Source organism: Prunus avium, chromosome 8, assembly GCF_965620075.1.
Source record: "Prunus avium chromosome 8, drPruAviu1.hap1.1, whole genome shotgun sequence".
Taxonomy (NCBI): Eukaryota; Viridiplantae; Streptophyta; class Magnoliopsida; order Rosales; family Rosaceae; genus Prunus; species Prunus avium.
In genome coordinates, this window is record NC_142291.1 from 1,672,130 (window position 1) to 1,692,611 (window position 20,482).

The window sequence follows — 20,482 nt, forward strand, 5'->3', positions numbered from 1 at the left end:
CCCCTCCCCAGTGATTGGGGAGGGTTCCCTCTCTCTCTCTCTGACTCCCTCACTTTGGATTCTGTGTTAATTGTTCCATCCTTACATAATAATCTCTTGTCTGTCGCCCAAATTACTACGGCTTTGAATTGCACCGTAACTTTTTGGCCTACTCATTGTGTTTTTCAGGACATTCTCAGCAGCAAGACGATTGGTTGTGGTACTAGGAGGGGCAAACTCTATTATTTGGACCTAGCATCTGACAGTGAAGCCAGCCTCAGTCAGGCTTTCAAAATTGGGGGGACGAGTGTTGAGAAGAAAACTTCCAAAGTATGGTTATGGCATCGCCGTCTTGGACATGATTCGTTTGGATATTTACAGAAGCTATTTCCTTCATTATTTTCAGATTTAGAGAGTTCTAGTTTTAAGTGTGACATTTATGAACTGGCCAAGAGCCATCGTGTTCCCTTTCCCTTAAGTTCCAATAAAAGTTTAATTCCTTTTTCCCTTGTTCGTTCTGATGTTTGGGGCCCTTCTAAAGTTACCACTCCCGGGGGAGCTAGATGGTTTGTCACGTTTATTGATGATTGTACACGCATGACCTGGGTTTCCCTTCTCAAAACTAAAGGGGAAGTCAGTTCCAAGTTTCAACAGTTTTATCACATGGTGGAGACACAATTTCATACCCGAATTCAGGTTCTTCGGTCTGACAATGGTGGGGAATTTCTTAACCATGATCTTAATGAGTTCTTCCAAGCTCACGGTATCATCCATCAACGCTCATGCCCTTCCACTCCTCAACAGAATGGTGTGGCTGAACGAAAGAATAGACACTTACTGGACGTCGTTCGTGCATCCCTCTTTGGTGCAAATATGCCTCGGTTTTTTTGGGGCGAAGTCGTCCTCTCTGCGGCTTATCTTATCAATCAAATTCCCTCTAGTATCCTCCAATTCCGAGCCCCCCTTCAAACACTCCAACACCATGGCCAAATACCTCCCACCCAAAACCTGGACCCCGCATATTTGGTTGTGTGGTCTTTGTCCACTTACATGATCACCAACGCAGCAAATTAGATCCCCGTGCCGACAAGTGTGTGTTCATTGGGTATGCACCTCATCAGAAAGGTTACCGGTGTTATCATCCTCCAAGTCGGAAAGTGTATACTTCTATGAATGTTGCGTTCCGGGAACAAGAGAGCTATTTTTCGGATGCACTGGAGGATTCTTCTCAAAATTCTGAATTTTTTACTTCAGCACTTTTTCTAGATTCGTTCCAAACTCAGAACGACCAGTCGCCGACCTCTAGCGACCGGTCGCCCGACGAAAATGACCGGTCGCATGTCTCTCACGATCGGTCCCCACGCACGCCAACGACTCTACCTAAAAGCGACCGGTCGCATGCCTTTCACGACCGGTCGCCACGCACGTCGCAACGTACCGAGACTCTGCCTGAAAGCGACCGGTTGCATGGCCCCCACGACCGGTCGCCACTAACGTCGCAAAGCACGACTCCGCATGAAGGCGACCGGTCGCTTGACCCTCACAACCGGTCGCTCCCCCCAGTTTTTTCTGAAATTGTTCCGCTTCAGTCCGATCCCAGCCATCACACTCAGGAGGAGGGAATTGAAGAGTTTGTGCCTGCTCCGGAGAATTCTTCAGCTCCAGTACCACACCAATCATCTGCTGAGGACGTCATTCAGGTAACTTCTCTACCTGAAACTGATAACATTAATGACATAACTGATTGCATTTCAGAAGGCGCAGAGCCTACATATCAAATTCCAAAAAGGAAGAACCGTGGTAAACCCCCAGTTCACTACGAAGCAGATCTTCATGCAAAGGGGAAATATCCCATCAACAATTATGTATCCCTCACCAGATTATCTGAGTCACGGGTACACTTTGTGAAGTAGCTAGCCGACATACCTGTTCCCAATAGTGTAACTGAAGCACTAGAAGACCAAAAATGGAAAGAAGCCATGAATGAAGAAATGCGAGCTCTTCAGAAGAATGGCACATGGGAACTCGTGCCATTACCTCATGGAAAGAAGACAATGGGATGGAGGTGGATCTATACTGTGAAACTCAAGGTAGATGGATCTATTGAAAGATATAAAGCCAGATTGGTGGCAAAGGGATACACACAGAGATATGGGATAGACTACCAAGAAACCTTTGCCCCAGTAGCCAAGATCAAAACTATTAGGGTCCTCCTGTCTCTAGCAGCAAATCTCGATTGGCCATTACATCAGTTTGATGTAAAGAATGCATTTTTACATGGAGATCTGGAAGAAGAAGTATATATGGATTTACCACCAGGATGTAACTTCACTTGTGACAAGGAGAATCAAGTTTGCAAGCTCAAAAAATCATTGTATGGATTAAAGCAGTCTCCCAGAGCATGGTTTGGTAGATTCACTAAATCCATGAAGTTTTTTGGATATACACAGAGTCATTCGGATCACACTTTGTTCTTGAAGCGTGATGGAAAGAAGATTACCGCACTGATTGTCTATGTGGATGACATAGTTGTGACTGGAAACGACACAGGAGAGCAATTGAAACTGCAGAAGTATTTGTCTCAGGAATTTGAGATGAAGGATTTAGGTGATCTGAAGTACTTTCTTGGAATTGAAGTAGCAAGGTCCACAAATGGTATATTTCTGTCACAGAGAAAGTATGTATTAGATCTACTTGCTGAAACAGGATTGCTTGGATGTAAGCCTGCTGACACACCAATCGAGATGAATCACAAATTGTGCGAAGGTATGGATCAAGAACCAACCAATAAGGAACAGTACCAACGCCTTGTTGGAAGGTTAATATACTTAGCCCACACAAGACCAGATATTGCATATGCTGTGAGTGTGGTTAGCCAGTTTATGCATTCACCCAGTGTGTCTCATAGGAATGCAGTTGATCGAATCTTAAGGTATTTAAAGTTAGCCCCGGGAAAAGGATTAATGTTCTCAAAGAATAGAGATCTTGAAGTTGTGGGATATACAAATGCTGATTGGGCTGGATCCATTACTGACAGACGCTCTACTTCAGGCTACTTCACCTTCGTGGGAGGTAATCTAGTCACTTGGCTGAGTAAAAAATAAAATGTGGTTTCTCGGTCTAGTGCAGAAGCAGAGTATCGAGGAATGGCTCATGGAGTTTGTGAATTGCTATGGATCAGAAGACTCTTGACAGAATTGGGTTTCAAGCCAGAAAAGCCAATGGAGTTGCATTGTGACAACAAGTCAGCTATTGATATTGTCCATAATCCAGTTGAACATGATCGAACCAAACATGTTGAGGTGGATAGACATTTTATCAAAGAAAAAATTGAGAAGAAGATCATCCGCCTACCGTTCGTAAAATCAGAAGATCAATTAGCTGATATCTTAACCAAAGCTGTTTGTAGCAGAGTGTTTTATGACTCACTTACCAAGTTGGGCATTGGTGACGTATATGCACCAACTTGAGGGGGAGTGTTGACGTGAGTCTCCTAATTAATCAAGGAGATTTATTTCCTTGATTAATTAAGGGATTTACTTTCCTTCCATCTAGTTGACAAATCTGTGTATAATTAGGATATACTTTCCTAATTCCTGATAGAATCTTATTCCTTGTAAAGCACTCTGTAAACTCATATATATACCTCCTTATGGAGAAGAATAAATCATCTGAACATATTGAAAACCCATATTCATATTTTAGCACAAGAAATGTTATTAAATACTTACCAAACAAAATGGTGGCATTGTTCAGATGGTAAGAAATGGACACTTTAGTTGGCTATCGCAGTTCCTTTGGCTTCTTATCCCAATATCCTCACCCTGCTATCTGCGTTGTAGAAAGGGAGGTTTTGAGTTTTTAGGTTGCATTGATAAATGTGATTGTTGTCGTTAAATTTATGTTCTTTTAAAATAAATAAATAAATATAAAAAAAGTGGTTGACATTAAAATTGGGGAGTGCTTTTCAACTCTCTATCAAAATGTCAATTTTCCGTACTAAAAGAAAATGGTTTATAATTTAAATGGGTAAAATGGTTTATCAAATGTTGAATAATAATAAAAGCAGAAAAGCAGTGTTTTATTTTTCCTCTTTACTTTTTCTTTCAGAACCTGCAAAAGAAATGTTAGTGTTGATCAGTTCTTCATCATCAAGCTTGGCTTAGTGAAATAAAGTATTTCATTGATTTCTACTTAAATTAACTGGGTTCTTTGTTTTTATTTATTTTTAAACTATGGAGTGTGAAAATTAGAAGCTCCCATCCCAGAGCTATAATTTGTGTACATTCATTATCAAACATTTCAAATTATTTGTGATTTTTTTTAAATAAAAAGAACTTTTTTAGGGATTATGGAGGTTCCAAGGGGTGGATATGGACTGTGTGATTTGCCCCACTTTACCATCAAGCTTGGCTAAAGGACTAAATTGATTTCTACTTAAATCAACTGTGTTTGTTTAGTGTAAGAAAAAAAAAAAAAAAAAAAAAGCTCCCAAAACTATAATTTTTATGGTTTGCTTGAGCTACCCAACCTTTGTGGTTGGGAGACCCTACTAAACCCGAGGGTAGGGGTGTGCTTTTTTGCGACTTCACCCACCAATGCCAAGGTGAACAATTCAAGACCACTAATGCCTCACCTAAGAATGTTTCCATAGCATCCAATTACTTTAATGCCCTACTTAGTTACAAGCCCACGCTACTAGGCTTGGTCAAAACTATAATTTTTTGGATATTTATATTATCAGACATTTAATAATATTGTGAACTTTTTGCAATCTTTTGGGGGCTGTGAAGAGATTCCAGGGGTGGACTGTGTAAATGTATCGAGTCTACATTTAATATGTATTGGGTCCGCAAAAAAACGAATTCTATCCTTTTCTTCGTGCTAATTAATTAACTTATACACTCGAAAAGAAAAGAATTCTATCATATAGTTGGAAAAATAATAAATCAATTATGAATTTTTTTTTTGGTCAAACTGTATTAGGCACAATTACTACTTTACAACCTTGTACCTATCATTAGATTAGAATAATTTCAAGAGTTACTAATAAAAACTACAATCCTACTTGAATACACCCCTAAATCCCAAAATTTCCGAACTTTCCACTTTTGATTTTCCCCTTTTTAGGCAAATCAATTTAGACCACAAAAAAGAAAAAAAAAGGCTTAACCAAACTGTGTACTGATTTTCTTTTAAATTTATAATAAAATGACAGATGTGACATATGATCCTTTGTATATAATTCTGCACACAAAAAATTTAGTTGCAAATTTGCGATGGGAATACACTATATTGTTATCCCCGATCAATAATACTATTTCATATAGAAATGTTATCACGTGTGTCATAGCGTTATTAGCCGAGAATAGCAAAAGAGTGTTATTCCCGTTTCATGGAAGTCTTCCTCAATTCTGCATATATAGGTTATAATTCTAGGAACATAATTGATTTTGGATCTAAAACTAATAATAAGTGAGGAAAATGGGGGTTAAGTGGGTAATTTGGGTCAAAGCTTGTGGGGCGGGGCAGTTGTGAATTGACCGAATGAGAGAAAGGCAAACCAACCCAAGTGTCATCTTTTTGGTAAAACATTGGCTCAACAAAGCAAGCAAAATGGGGAGGATTTTTGGTGAGTACTCGTAGTACAGTAAAGAATACAATTATGTTGATAGATTTGAGAGATGGGGAAGGCATAGAAGCGTCGGTGACTTTGAAAGAAGAAGACATGACCATAATTGAAAGCAATGAGGAGCTGCTTGCATACGCTTCTCTAAATCCAACTGTCATTTAAGTATTAGTAGCAAAAAATATGCCTGCAATTTAGTTTCCTTGGGTAGTTGTGTTGTAGCCTTTCATTTCTTCTAAGCAATCAATTAAAAAATAAACTTGAGCTTTCTCACTTAAACACCTGCAGTTCTATATATTACTCATAGTGCTTCGGATATAAAATTTGAGTATTGAAATGAATGTGAACAAGTAATCTGTAAAGAGGATTTGTGTTCTGCTCCCCTTTCCCCTTTAGAGCTTGGTGATATAGTTGCAAAGTGTTAATGCATAGAAGTTGGTATTGCAGGATTTCCCATTTTGTACACAGAGCTAGCAAAACACTCTTTCTGATGAATTGGTGGGATAAGTCCACCTCTTGATCCGGGCTTACACAGTTTGAATCTCCCTCCTCCATATATTGGCAGTCTACCAAATGAACAAAATAAAAAATAAAAAAAAATTCCTATTTCCGCAAACGAGTTTGCCTCCTTCATAGTGTCGCCGGTAGTCTCAATAATTTTGTTGAAAAAAATCATGGGTCCAAATTCATGGTCTCCCATTATTACAAGATTCTGCTTCAGTTTATATATAATGTTTGCAATGTATAGACAAAGTGTGCATGCATAAGTGCTACTCTAGCTAGTATATAGTATCGATTCATTGGATACAGAGAAGTAGATGAATTATGATTACGCGAGAAGAATTTAAAAAATAAAAATAGAAAAGGGAAAATGATAGTTTATCTTTACCTGTTGTCTTCATGCATATGTCAAGGCCGGCCCTTGAAGGCCAAACACTTAATGTGCCTTTAGATAATCCAAAAAAAACTTACAGATTGATCCTATGTTCAAATGAGAAAGATACAAAAGGATAGCTTACTTTTTGCAGATGAGCTGTCATTGGGTCATCCTAGTGACTCTGCCTCTTTATATGGAGGGTCTTAAGTTCTTATGAAACTCAAGCCCGGAACAAGAGATGGCTTCAGAGATCAAGGTTGAAGTAATTCACAAGCACACAGTTAAGCCATCATCTCCAACTCCTCACCACCTTAGAAGTTTGGGCCTCTCTGGTTTTGATCAGTTTCAACCTGATATTCATATCCCATTAATTCTCTTCTATCCCAACAGTAGTGATGAGATCGATAATTTTGATCATCATTCTTTGTTTGCTGAAAAATCCAAGCTTCTAAAGAAATCGTTATCTGAAGCCCTCACTCGATTCTACCCCTTTGCAGGAAAATTCGAATATAATGTTTCCATCTGCTGCAATGATCATGGAGCTGCCTTTCTTGAAGCTCAAGTCAATTGTCCCATATCAAAGATTTTGGACAAACCTGAATTTTCGAACCTAAATCAATTGCTTCCAGCTGCTATAGGAGCCAAACAAGCAGAAGCAGGCTATCTTCTACTAGTTCAGGCCAACTTCTTTGAATGTGGTGGATTGGCAATTGGGGTCAGCATCTCACATAAGGTCGCTGATGCCTCAACATTCAGCACATTCATCAAAAGCTGGGCTCAAATTGCCCTTGGCTCAGCCAGCATTACCGATCAAGTCGTGCTTCCTGCAGAATTTGGTGTTACAGCTTCTCTATTCCCACTCCAAGATTTCTTCAACTCACCCCAACCCACCGTGCATTTTCCTAAAGAGAAATGTATAACACGGAGGTTTGTGTTTGATGCCTCAAATATTGCTGCTCTCAAGGCCAAAGCGACCAGTGCCATAGTGCCAAATCCTACACGAGTTGAAGCAGTGTCGGCGCTGATTTGGAAATGCGCAATGGAAGCATCAAGATTGAATTTGGGTTTTAAAAAGCCATCAGTGTGTTGTCAAGCAATGGACATGAGGAAAAGATCATCAGGGCAGGCCTTTGCAGAAAATATATTGGGGAATTTTGTGTGGTGCTTCACGGCAATGGCCTTAGAGAGTGAATTTGATTTCGAAAGTTTGGTTGCTAAACTCAAAAAAAGCCTTGAGGAATATAGAGAAAAGTATCCAAATGGAGTTAATGGTGATGTTGTATTGCAAACCATCAAAGAGTCTGGTAACCTAGCAAGGGATGATGTTGAAACCTATATGTGTACCAGTTGGTGCCGGTTTCCCTTCTACGAAACCAATTTTGGTTGGGGAAAGCCGTCATGGGTGAGCATCCGTAGCATTGAAATCAAGAACATGGTCGCATTGATGGATATGAGTGACGGCGTGGGCATAGAAGCGTCATTGACTTTGAAGAAAGACGACATGGACATGATTGAAAGTAGTAAGGAGTTGCTTGCATATGCAACCCTGAACCCGGCGGTGATTTAGTTAGTCTCTTCTTACTTGAATATCTCAACCGTCTATGTTTACTCGTATATAATTAATAAACAAATCATTGTTAATCGTACACACTCCACACTTTGTATCCCGCTAATTCTTAAACTGGCCAGTATCTATCTATAATACGTGAATTTTGTGAATATTGAAAATTTTGTAAAAAAACACGTGTATTAAATATGAGTATTGTATGTTTGCTTTTTAAAAAATATGTATTTTACCGAGTCTTTAAGACGTGTATAGAAAAATATGTACATACGTGTATAATACGAGCATTAAACGTAAAAAATGCTAAATTCTTTATACTCGTAATAACTCTAAGAAAGTAAAAAATCAAAATGGGACAATAGAGACTCGGGTAATGGCCTAATAGTAATGGATAATCATCTAAACTACTATTCTTATTGATAAAAGAAAATCGGGAAAAATATATTAAAAAATAAAAAAAGGATCCTAGTATATATATAAAGGGTATAGCCGACCGGCTATACTATTTATTAAAAAAAAAAACAATTACCCGGTAATACCGCATGGCTATACTATTTTGAAAAATAAATAAATAAATAAAAATACCCAGGTATAGCCGATCGGCTATACTATTTTGAAAAAAATAAAAATTACACGAGTTATAAATAATAAAAAAAGCCCTCGCCTAGCGCTAGGCGCCCACATGTGAAAACAAGTATAGCCGAGCGGCTATACGATTTTTTTTAAAAAAACCCTTAGTAAAGCCGCTCGGTTATATACAATTTGTAGAAAAAAATAAGGAACCCGCCTAGCGCCAACGCACCCACGTGTCAAAATAAGTATAGCCGTGTACTATTTTGTTTTAAGAAATTACCGTAGTAAAGCCGCACGGCTATGCTCACCCCATTCGTGCTATGAAGTTCTCTGTTTCACCTGTTGTGCGTGTTGCTGTTCAATGCAAGGTCGCTTCTGACTTCCAAACTCGTTGAAGGTCTCAAACGTCTGGCCAAGTCTGATCCTATGGTTGTCTGTTCCATTGAGGAATCTGGAGAGTACATTATTGCTGGTGCCGGTGAACTCCATCTTGAGATTTGTTTGAAGGATCTACAAGATGATTTCATGGGTGAAGCTGAGATTATAAAATCTGACCCTGTTGTGTCTTTCCGTGAGGCTGTCCTGGAGAAGTCTAGTCGTACTGTGATGAGCAAGTCACCCAACAAGCATATAACCGTCTGTATATGGAAGCTCGACCCTTGGAGGAAGGTCTTCCTGAGGCCATTGATGATGGTCGTATTGGCCCAAGAGTGTTGAAAATTAAAAGGCTAAAGGAAAATAACCAGAACGTTGAAAAAACAATAGGAGAAGGCTGAGAGACTTCAACTTGAATCATTTAACTTGAATGAAAAATTACATCTTAAATAGAAACTCCAAAGTTACTCGACATCTTAAATAGAAACACCAAAGTTACTCCAGCAAGTAACTCAACCACAACTTTCAGATTTTGTGGAACTACATCCCACGATACTCGTATTAGTATTGAGGTGGTTTCTTTTACAGTATGTGGGCTGTACTGCAAATTAGTAAAGTACGTACATACTCAAGAGTTGTACAAAAGAATGATTGTAACAAAAATTTATTTATTTTTATTTTTATTTTTATTAAGAAGTTTGTAGTTTAGCCACAGTTTGTGTCCATGTTTAATAATAAAAAAATGTTTCTTTTTATATTCTCGAAGATCTACATACAGACAGGTGGAGTATGGGTGGGCCCCAGCTCTTCATTGGCCACGGATGCTGGTTGCCATGGGGAATAATGAATGACAACACTATGCTTTGACCATTGTCATATGACATGCGGCCAATGCTCTTTGGCCACGGGTTTGTCAATGGCTCAGATTAGTATAAGCCACAAGGGTGTATTAGTGGCTTATATGGAGGTTTTCTAGTAGTGCCTATTAATCTAATAAAATTCTATCGCATTTTAAAAAAAAATGTAGATTTAGTATGGTGGGATGGCTCAAGGTGTGTGTGAGTTACTATGATTAAGGAAATTGTTGGGAGATCTTAGGTTTGAGCCTCAGAAACCCATGGATTTGTATTGTGCTCATAATCCTGTGCAACATGATCGTACAAAGCATGGGGAGGTTGATAGACATTTTATTAAAGAAAAGTTGGATGCTGAGATTTATTTCTTTTCCGTTCATATTATCCGAGTATCAGCTAGCAGATGTTCTTACGAAAGCTGTGTCTACTATTGTTTTTCTCAACTCGCTTAACAAGTTGGGCATACGTGACATCTTTACTCAAACTTGAGGGTGAGTGTTGAAGAGATCCTAATTCTATTAGGATATTTATTTCTTCTTTTATTAGGATTTTATTTCTTTCTTTTTTGTACAAATCTTGTGTAATTAGGAGTTTATTTGTTTGCTTGTATAACCCCACTAGGAGTTTATGTTCATTTTCTTTTGTTTTATTTCAAGTGGTTGACATATTAAAATTGGGGAGTGCTTTTCAACTCCCCGTCAAAATGTCGATTTTCCGCACTAAAAGAAAATGGTTTATAACTTAAGTGGGTAAGATGATTTATTAGAACATATATATTAGATAGAGACTAAAAGAATGTGCAAAAGTTATGTTGGAGAAATTAGTATAAAAATAAACCTAAATGTATTAAGGCAAAAAGTAAGTGGCAAATTAAATACACACGAATTGAATATAACTAGGCACCACCAAAGTATAAGTGGGTTGTCTAACAATATAAAACATGTCCAATACTTTATAGAATACAATATTAATGTCTTCATTTAAAAATATATATATATATATTGGAGGAGAGGGGATTCGATTGAACACATAATCTCAAGTGAATGAGTAACTGCTCTTAACTACTGAAGCAATAAACTCTTTGTATTAAAACATTATAATAAGAAACCTTGACTATTATTTTTTTCCCCTACGACATTGTGACGTCATGTAACACCATCACCATTGCATAGCTCATATAGCAGGGTAGATAGATAGAAGCTTTCACCAAATCAAAGACCATCGGACCTTTTAAATGATTGGGGCCTGCAACTCCAGTGAATTATTAGGATATACTTAATATGGACCATCGTACTCGTTGATATAAAATAAATACGGTTCTTGTGGAAAATGATCGAGCATAAGGTCGTAGAATAAACCTAGTTGAATTTTATGGTGTAAAAGGATGATGTGTTGACTTAGAACTTTGTTATTAGGTCTGAACAAAGAATAATGCTACTCTTATCACATTTGTATATCATACCACCTTATGTGGAAGATGAAGTAGACACCCACATCAATTATAGAAGTTTGTTGTTACATAGGAGAAAATTCTACGTACCCCATGTTAACTATGGAGAGGAAGAAGTGACGAAGAGAGAAAAGTAAAGCTCCGTATAATCTCAGAAATTGTAGTTCTACAAAATGATGAAATGAACCAGACCCAAGCATATATAGCTGAGTAACAATTGTTAGCAATAGTCAATTAATGAGGATTAGTTTGGCACCTACAATGGTTGGTAGCCTACAATGTTTAGTCAATTAATGTGTTAATTATGTAGTCAATTAATGTTTGGCACCTACAATATTTGGGGGGCTTGACTAGGTTGGTTGCCTAACTAGTTTGGTTGCCTAATTAGTTTGGTTGCCTAACTTGGGGGGCTTGACTAATGTCTTAGGAACTTGTATATATATGTGTTGATTGTAAGGAATGAAACATAAGTGAAAAATCAGAAAATATTCTACAACTCTCATTCTCTCTACACTTTCCACTTCTACTCTCAATATTCTCTATGTTTTGGCATGGTATCAGAGCCTAATGGCTAATCCTTAAGATCCTCTATCAAATTGAGAGTCGTTGGCGTTTTTTCATGTTGCTGTAAATTCTCTTGTTTCCATTAAATTTCCTCTCTTTTATCTGTATGGGCAATAAGTCCCTTGGCCACGATGGCCTAATTTGTTTCCTATGGGCAGTACGTTCCTTGATCACCATGATCTCTTTCCTCCGTGAGCCTCATCATCGCTCACCGAGCCATTTCCCTTCCTCCGCGAGCCTCGTCACCGCTCGCTGAGCCTTTTCCTACTCGGCCTTGTCTCTGTCATGCCGAGCTACACTACTGCCGTTGTTCCCTTTGCACAGCCACTCTGGTGTTTGCATCATCTCTCAAGCTCTAACGAGCTTCCTTATGTTTTTTCTTTGACTTTTCTGCTGGTCTCTATCTTCTTTGCTGCTATCTTGAGCTCTCTTTCTCCTTCTCGTTTTTTAGCACCCTTTCTTTGTCTCTTTTTTTGGTGGGTTTCTTTTTTGTTTGTTTGTTTCTTATCACATATTGCCTTTCTTCATCATTTCCTCTTGTGCCCACGTGATAGGTGTCTTGCTTGTTACATTCCATTTTCTTAATACTACTATTCTCTTTTTTATGGTTTCTTTTCTCACCACCAATCTCATACTTCTTATTTTATTCCCTTTTATTTCCTTATATTATTTCTTCCACTCTATTTCCATCCCATTTTTTGTCTGGTATATTTCTTCTCCCTTGTTGCCTTTCACTTTTCTCGGTGTTACCCACGAGTGTTTTCTCCTCATCTCTTCGTTCTCATGCACACCACATTTGTGCTTAATGTTTTGGTGGGTATCAAAGTTTTCTGTCTACCCATATATATATATATATATATATGTATGAAAATCTTTGCTCCCTCTTCTCTTTCACGCCAATAACTTGGCTTCCTTTTCCCTTTATTTTATTGGACTTGTTTTGCACCATATGCCTCTTCCGTTTCAACACCTCTTACACTTGTCAACATCACCTACCCTATCTATACAATATTTGTCCCTTTCTCTCTATGTGTGCATACACATGTCATCCACCTTCATTCATTTTTATTTCTTCTTTCTTTTTGGGTTGTTGCAGACTCCTCTCCATCTTTTATTCCTTTTCTCCAGTTGTCGGCTGCCCATCTCCATTCCACCTATCCTTGCATTTGTTTCTGCCACGAGACTGACATGTTTGAGTCTCTTTACTATTATTTCATTTTCTCTTCTTCCAAATCTCGACCCTCTACCAGTGTCAGATTTGAGGGGGAGATAGATGCAACTTTATTTGGGTGCTGCAACTTTATTGTCATTACTCGTGTTGCTTTCTCCAAATCTCGACTCTCATACGTCGTCGGATTTGAGGGGGAGTGACACTGCTACTCATCTATTCCGCTGCAATTCAGTTACCTATCTGCCATGACTGATTCTTCTACATCTGAGCTTCAGTCAGCTTCTGTTTCTCAAGTGCCACTGCTCTTATGGTTCTGACAACCTCTTCTCTTCAGGGGGAGAGAAGGAGTGAAGAGAAGTTGTGTCTGCAATAATGGAAGTATTTGTGACGCTGCTAGTATTATTGCTGCTGCCTACTATATCCTTTGCTGGTGCCAGTGTCTTAGATTTCTCTCACTGGTGCCAGTACCACTGATCATATGGCTCCATCGACCCCTTCTCTTCAGGGGGAGATGGGGAGTGAAGAGAAGTTGTCTCTGATGTTGTTGCTGCCACAGTTGTTTGCCCTACCTTGACTTGCTGGTGCCAGTGCCTTGTATTACTCTTGTTGGTGCCAGTGCCTTGTATTGCTCCTGCCTGTTATGGTGCCAATATTGTTGCTTATGCCTTTGCTGGTGTGTTTCCGCTGTGTCACGCCCGTTGACCTTGCCTTTGCTCTTGACTTTCTTTACCTTGCCTTACCCTATTTTTTAGGGTTTGGTTGCCTTTGCCTTTGCTTGGGTTTGGTTTTCCTTGCCCTTACCTTTGTCATGCCTTACCTTATCTTTAGGGTTTTGTTGCCCTATCTGGGCTTTCTTTGCCATGCCTTGCCACCTTGCCTTTGCTTGGCCTTTATTTGCCTTACCTTGCCTTACCCTTTCTTTTTAGGGTTTGGTTTTACCTTGACGCGCCTTTCCCTATTTTAGGGTTTGGTTTCTGTGTCCTTGCCGTGTTCACAGGGTTTCTGTGTCCTTTACCTTACCTTTGCCGTGTTCACAGGGTTTCTGTGTCCTTTGCCGTGTTCACAGGGTTTCTGTGTCCTTGCCGTGTTCACAGGGTTTCTGTGTCCTTTACCTTACCTTTGCCGTGTTCACAGGGTTTCTGTGTCCTTTGCCGTGTTCACAGGGTTTCTGTGTCCTTGCCGTGTTCACAGGGTTTCTGTGTCCTTTACCTTACCTTTGCCGTGTTCACAGGGTTTCTGTGTTCTTTGTTTTGCCTTTGCCTTGTTCGCATGGTTTATGTGATCTACCGACCAACCGGCTGCACTTGGATTTGGTGTTGCCACCGACAGACCGAAATGATTAACTTCGATGTGGCCTTTGCTCCACGTGTGGCCCACCATGTAGTGGTCCCACGTGAGGGGGCATGTTAAAGTGGATCGACATTCTATTAAGAAGAAGCTTGATGCGGAAATATTAATAACGACAGTCTCTCTTTTGGCAAGTTGGTCATTGATGATATCTATGCACCAACTTGAGGGGGAGTGTTAGCAATAGTCAATTAATGAGGATTAGTTTGGCACCTACAATGGTTGGTAGCCTACAATGTTTAGTCAATTAATGTGTTAATTATGTAGTCAATTAATGTTTGGCACCTACAATATTTGGGGGGCTTGACTAGGTTGGTTGCCTAACTAGTTTGGTTGCCTAATTAGTTTGGTTGCCTAACTTGGGGGGCTTGACTAATGTCTTAGGAACTTGTATATATATGTGTTGATTGTAAGGAATGAAACATAAGTGAAAAATCAGAAAATATTCTACAACTCTCATTCTCTCTACACTTTCCACTTCTACTCTCAATATTCTCTATGTTTTGGCAACAATGACTTCTTTACTAAGCTAATCTGCTTAACAGACTAATTAATCACACTAATAAGCACGTGAAGAGCTAACAAACTTGCCACCTCAGCAAGGACACGTGTCAATAGTAACATCAGCTAACACTCCACACTACCTGCATTGAAGAGGGTAGATAGAAGATATTATTTCAATCATTGAGCTTCTTTTCCACAACAAAAAGGAGAAGAAAAAAAGTCATTGAGATTTTCTGGTAACCGACTTAATTGCTATTTTGTGCATAGCAGGTGCGAATTCCCTTCCTTTTTGGTTATTTATTTATTTATTGTTTTTTCAATTGATAGCATTTTCTTGAAAATTTTAGTTTCTTATGTTTCAATGGTAGTTGGACTTTTGAAATGAGCAAAGGGTCATGTTAAAATGTTGTAACTTTATTCTTTTCTTTATATGGAATTTCGTTTGTTTCTGTATGTTTTGACTGGAAGCATGAGATTGAAAAGGGAGGATATAAATTCGTTTGTTTCCGTTGTCACCTTAGGTCCACAAACAAGCAATCACTCTTCTTTGGGTTCTAAGAATAAAGAAATCTGTTCTTATTTGGCTGCATGTAAATGAGCAACAGAGATTCTGGTAAGTCTTTCTTGTACATAATCTAATTTAAATCATTTGCACCAAATATTATTATTTATTACAAAGAACATATAATCCAACATATATATATATATATATATATATATCTGACCATGACCATACAATGTTTGATTGCAGGCTGTGGGGATACAGATATGGAAGAACTTACAAATAATTTGAATGACCTGCTTCCCTTATCCTCTGAGTGCTGTATCTACAAGGTTCCAAAGCGACTACGTGGTGTAAATAACAAGGCCTATACACCTCAGGTGGTCTCAATTGGCCCCCTTCACCATGGTCGAAAAAGCCTAAAAGCCATGGAAGAGCATAAAATGCGGTACATGAAGGACTTTCTTGAACGAACAAATGTTAGGCTGGAGTATCTTTTCGAAAAAATGATGGAAAAGCAAGCACAAATTCGTGCTTCTTATGCAGTAACCATCAAATTGAGAGAACATGACCTTGTAAAAGTGATTATGGTTGACGCCACTTTTACCTTTGAGGTCATGCTCAGAGTTTCTTTACCATCACTACAAAACGAAAACGACCGAATATTTGGAAAACCAAGGATGCTAAGGGATATTATATATGACATGTTGTTGCTTGAAAATCAGGTGCCATTCTTTATCCTCGAGTATCTCTACTTTTTAGCCTATTCCAACAATACAATTCCTCTCGAAAGAGGGCTTTCCATCATTACCCTAACCTATATGTTATTCCGCAATAGGGTTCACAAAAGACCATTTCATGAAATTTTGCACAAATTCTCTCAACCTATGACTAAAATACACCATTTTGTTGACTTTTTGCTACAATGTCATCGACCTTCTGATCTTCCAACAAAAAAAAAACTCAAAACTTTAACCATACCAAATGCAACAAAATTACACCAGGCGGGAGTCAAGTTTAAGAAGGTTAAAAATACAAAATTATTTGACATACAATTTGAGAATGGAACCCTTAAAATTCCACACCTGCGAATACGGGGTTCCACAGAAATTTTCTTCCGTAATCTTATTGCCTATGAGCAGTGTGAGTACAGTGATCATTACATCAACGACTATGTCTTCGTCATGGACCGCCTGGTCGATAGTGCCAAGGATGTGGAATTGCTTGCGAAGGATCGAGTTCTTGAATCTAAGCTACCGGACAGCAACGCAACAGCGGAATTTATTAATTCTCTTGAAGCCAATATAAAATGGATCATTCTAAGGAAATAATATATAGTAAAGGGGTAAGAATGTTGCTTTAGATACATAACATACACAAAGTAACAAGTCCATAGATTAAGATATAAATGGAAAGTGGTCTAAAGAAGTTAGATGCACAAGACATTTCCATACATATAAATATCATATCCTAAAATGTTCGTGGTCATAGGATCACCAATTGGACAATGGTGACCCGCAAAGACTGGTTCACATTATGTCTGCTCAATTGGGAGGATGACTAGTCTCAAGTCATTCGTGTAGAGACATTAAGACAGATGTGTAGGTGCTCTATAGAAGATGGAGTCCACTGAACGCGATCAACTCTAGAATTCTTGTATGGAAGTCTTACTCACAAGTGTCAAACAAAGAATTCTAAGTTGTGATAATGCAAATTAATCCTTAGACCTGAGACATTACGGTTGTCTTGTGTATATGTTGTTTCTCTTTGAGAGCACTATACGGTCGTATCAAAATGATGTGACTTAAAGGTGTTCCTCAGGATTCTCAGCGTGTACGCAGAGACAGGTAAATGCACAACAAGGAATCTATGCTCTTAGTAAGAAGAGAGAATACTCTAAAGATATGATTCGTGAATCTTTGGCCAAAGTATTAAATGGAAATTGAAACAAGAACATTTGCAATTTCATCAAATTTCATCAAATTGCATCATATAATCAAGAGATGTCATATTAGGGATTTTGACATAAGTTTACCATATCCCGAGAATATGACATAGAGTATTGAATTAGAGAAGGATCGAATTGTATTGTAATCACAAATTGACTAGGTTCTCTAAATGAATTCTTTTTAGCTTGGGTAGCCATGACATATAGCTAGCTGTCACTCATGGCTTGTTGAAGCCCTATAAGGACTAATTATAATTAGCCTTCGCCAATAAGGAGAATTGTATGGAGGGATACAATTCACACTTGATTCAAAGTGAATCATTCATATCCACTGCCTCGCTAATTAGAGCCTATAAGATCGCACACCAAAAAGGAATCGATTGGGAAATTATGAAGAGAATGAATGATTTTGTGACTTGGTCAAAGTCAATGTGAAAGTCAAAGGCCAAAGTCAAAAGTCAAAGGTCAAAGGTCAAATAGTTGACCTGACACTTGACACTTTTTGGTGACCTGTGTGTGTTGTGCCCACTCGTGTTCTATTGTGTGCCCTAATTTCTTTTAGGGTTCTTGTGCTCGTGCATGTGCTGTGTTTTTCCGCTGCTATCATGGGTGATGATTCTAAAGTCATGGTACATTCTAGTGTGTCTACAACAAATGAGGAACGTCCCTCGCGTGATTACTCTACCCCGATTACTTCTGACAAATTGAATGGCTCCAATTATGCCTCTTGGTCTCGTGGTGCGCGTATTATGATTACTAGTTATCGAATGGCAAGTTAGATCAATGGGAAGAAGCCTGCTCCGTCTCCAGACTCTGCTGCCTATGCCGAATGGGAAGAAGATAATTGCTTGGTGCAGTCATGGCTTCTCAATTCCATGACTAAACCAGTTCGTGCCTTATTTGAACATGATGCTACTGCTTTTGGTATATGGGAGGCCGCTCGGAAGACCTATACTGTGACTTAGAATAGTTCTCGGTTGTTTCAACTCCGACGACAGTCCATATTTACGTGTCGGAATGGTGAATCTGTGAAGGTGTTCTATGAAAAACTCCATGCTATTTGGCAAGAGATTGATTGTCTGCGTCCCAATGAGTTTAGTTGTTCTGCTGATGGGGCTCGTCGTTTGAAAGAAATTGAAGCCGATCGAGTTTATGACTTCCTTGGCGGACTTGATCCACCGTATGATAGTGTCCGTAGCCGAATCCTTGCCCTCAATCATGTCCCGCCTCCTCTAGAAGCTTATGCCATGATCATGGAGGAAGACACTCGTCAGTCTGCTTTGCTCGGGGGAGGTGCAATGGCTCTAAAAGTGGATCCTGCCTGTAACAGACCAGTCACTCGACATGACGCGACCGGTCGCCCAACATCTCACAAGCCTGCATCTCCCAATGGTTCTCGTAGTTTTGAAGGTCCTCGTAAGTGTCGTCATTGCAATGGGGATCATTACTCTGAGAAGTGTTTTAAGGAGCATGGTTATCCTGATTGGTTTGCTGACTACAAAGCTCGTATGTATGGTCTCAACGCCACTTACACTGTAACCCAAGATGAAGGCCATCCTCAAGCACCGTCTACAAATTTGTGTGCATCTGAGACTATGCCAAGTATGGGCTCTAATACTTGGATAATTCACACTAATGCTTATGATCATATGACTTGTGATATTAATATGTTTGATGAGTTGTCTCGTACCCCTCATGACCCCTATATTACTAGTGCTAATGGTTTACCTTCCCTCGTTACTGGTGAAGGTACCATCCATCTCACCCCTTATTTACCCTTGTCCCATGCACTTTTGGTCTCTAATATTCGTTGCAACTTATTATTTGATGAAGAATAAACATGATGTTGCTTCTATTCTTCCTGAATTTTGTGCCATGGTGTCTACTCAATTTCAGGCTCGAATTAAAGTGTTTCGGACAGATAACGGAGGTGAATATGTCAATGAGAGAAGCACTGAAAAACATTAGGAAGATGAGTTATCAAGCAATATGGAACCTGCCTGTAAAAAGAACCAAATCAGACTCCAGTTCAATAAAGTTGTAAACTCATATTAGATTTCTTTGTAGGAAATACAACTTTTCGATAAAAACTGAAGGAAAAAAAAATCGTATAACAACAATAAGAAACACAAAATCAATAACAAAAAAGAACAAATATTTCAAGCATTCAATCAAGTGTTGCTCACGATTGCAAATGGGTGTGTACAAATAGTGCCCCAAACTGCAAACTTAAAAGAAAAAAAGACGTAGCATCACTAGGGAATTTTTTCGAGCAAGTGGTGGGCACTTTTGCCCAACCACCAAAACAGGGAATACGAGGGCATGTCAAACTCAACCTTAAACTAAACTAATCTTTGATTGAACAAGAAAGCTACCTCGCAATATAAACCCTTTAACAAGAACTCTAAAATTGAAAGAAGAAAAGAAATTTCACTCAAACAGGGATTTCACAAATTGGAGAAACAAATTTGCAATGGAGCTGAAAAAAATCACATACCAGTGAGAGATGTGGACTTAAACACTTGTTCCCCCTCCTTCAGCGTCTAAGTGCCTTTGTTTTTTCTTTTCGTGCGGCAGAGAAAAGGGGAGAGATGAGAGAGGAGCTCCTGGTTGTAGTTTATGTGCTGGTTAATTTTAACCCCGGTCCTCATTCTAGCAACCCCTCATCAGAAGTCACATAACGGGCCGAGATACAACAAACGCTCACATATAGTAAACTGGCCCATTAATCGTTGTCTGACCTCACACAATGGGCTGGGAGATGCAGCAATCCCAGCCTAGTATTGAACCGGTCCAAGTGCGGGCATGAGAAGAAGAATTTGATTATAATTTTTTTTTAATGAGATGCGAATAAAAGAAAAGGCAAAGCATAGTATTTATGCCGTTCCTCTCCCTGACCCTATAAATAGAATTGACTCCGGATGAGAAGTTCACTTTGTGTTTGCGAGAGAATTGAGAGCTCTGTCCATCGGTCAGGTTGGCTTTCGTCCAGAGCCACAGTCTCCAAATCTTCGACAGGCTGATCCTGCAGGGTCGGAACTTCGCTTCTAGGGTCGTCAATTAGATCGTTGTCGTTCGACAAGCCTTCCACCGTCAGGGTTTCTCTAGTGGTCTTGGGCGCCACTAATTTTACTGCTATTGCGTA

At 39.1% G+C, this 20,482-nt stretch overlaps 2 protein-coding genes across 2 annotated transcripts; both read left to right on the forward strand.

Annotated features, from left to right (window-relative positions):
• The first annotated feature begins 6,675 nt into the window (after positions 1–6,675).
• LOC110753631 (BAHD acyltransferase At5g47980-like) lies at positions 6,676–8,165 on the forward strand. The gene has a single exon (XM_088246105.1). The coding sequence runs from the start codon at positions 6,724–6,726 to the stop codon at positions 8,050–8,052; it is 1,329 nt and encodes a 442-aa protein (XP_088102231.1). The 5' UTR covers positions 6,676–6,723; the 3' UTR covers positions 8,053–8,165.
• Positions 8,166–15,082: 6,917 nt separating this feature from the next.
• On the forward strand, positions 15,083–16,720 carry LOC110753629 (UPF0481 protein At3g47200-like). The gene is made up of 3 exons (XM_021954566.2): positions 15,083–15,157; positions 15,409–15,500; positions 15,639–16,720. The coding sequence occupies exons 2-3, from the start codon at positions 15,482–15,484 to the stop codon at positions 16,718–16,720; spliced, it is 1,101 nt and encodes a 366-aa protein (XP_021810258.2). The 5' UTR covers positions 15,083–15,157; positions 15,409–15,481.
• Positions 16,721–20,482: the final 3,762 nt, after the last annotated feature.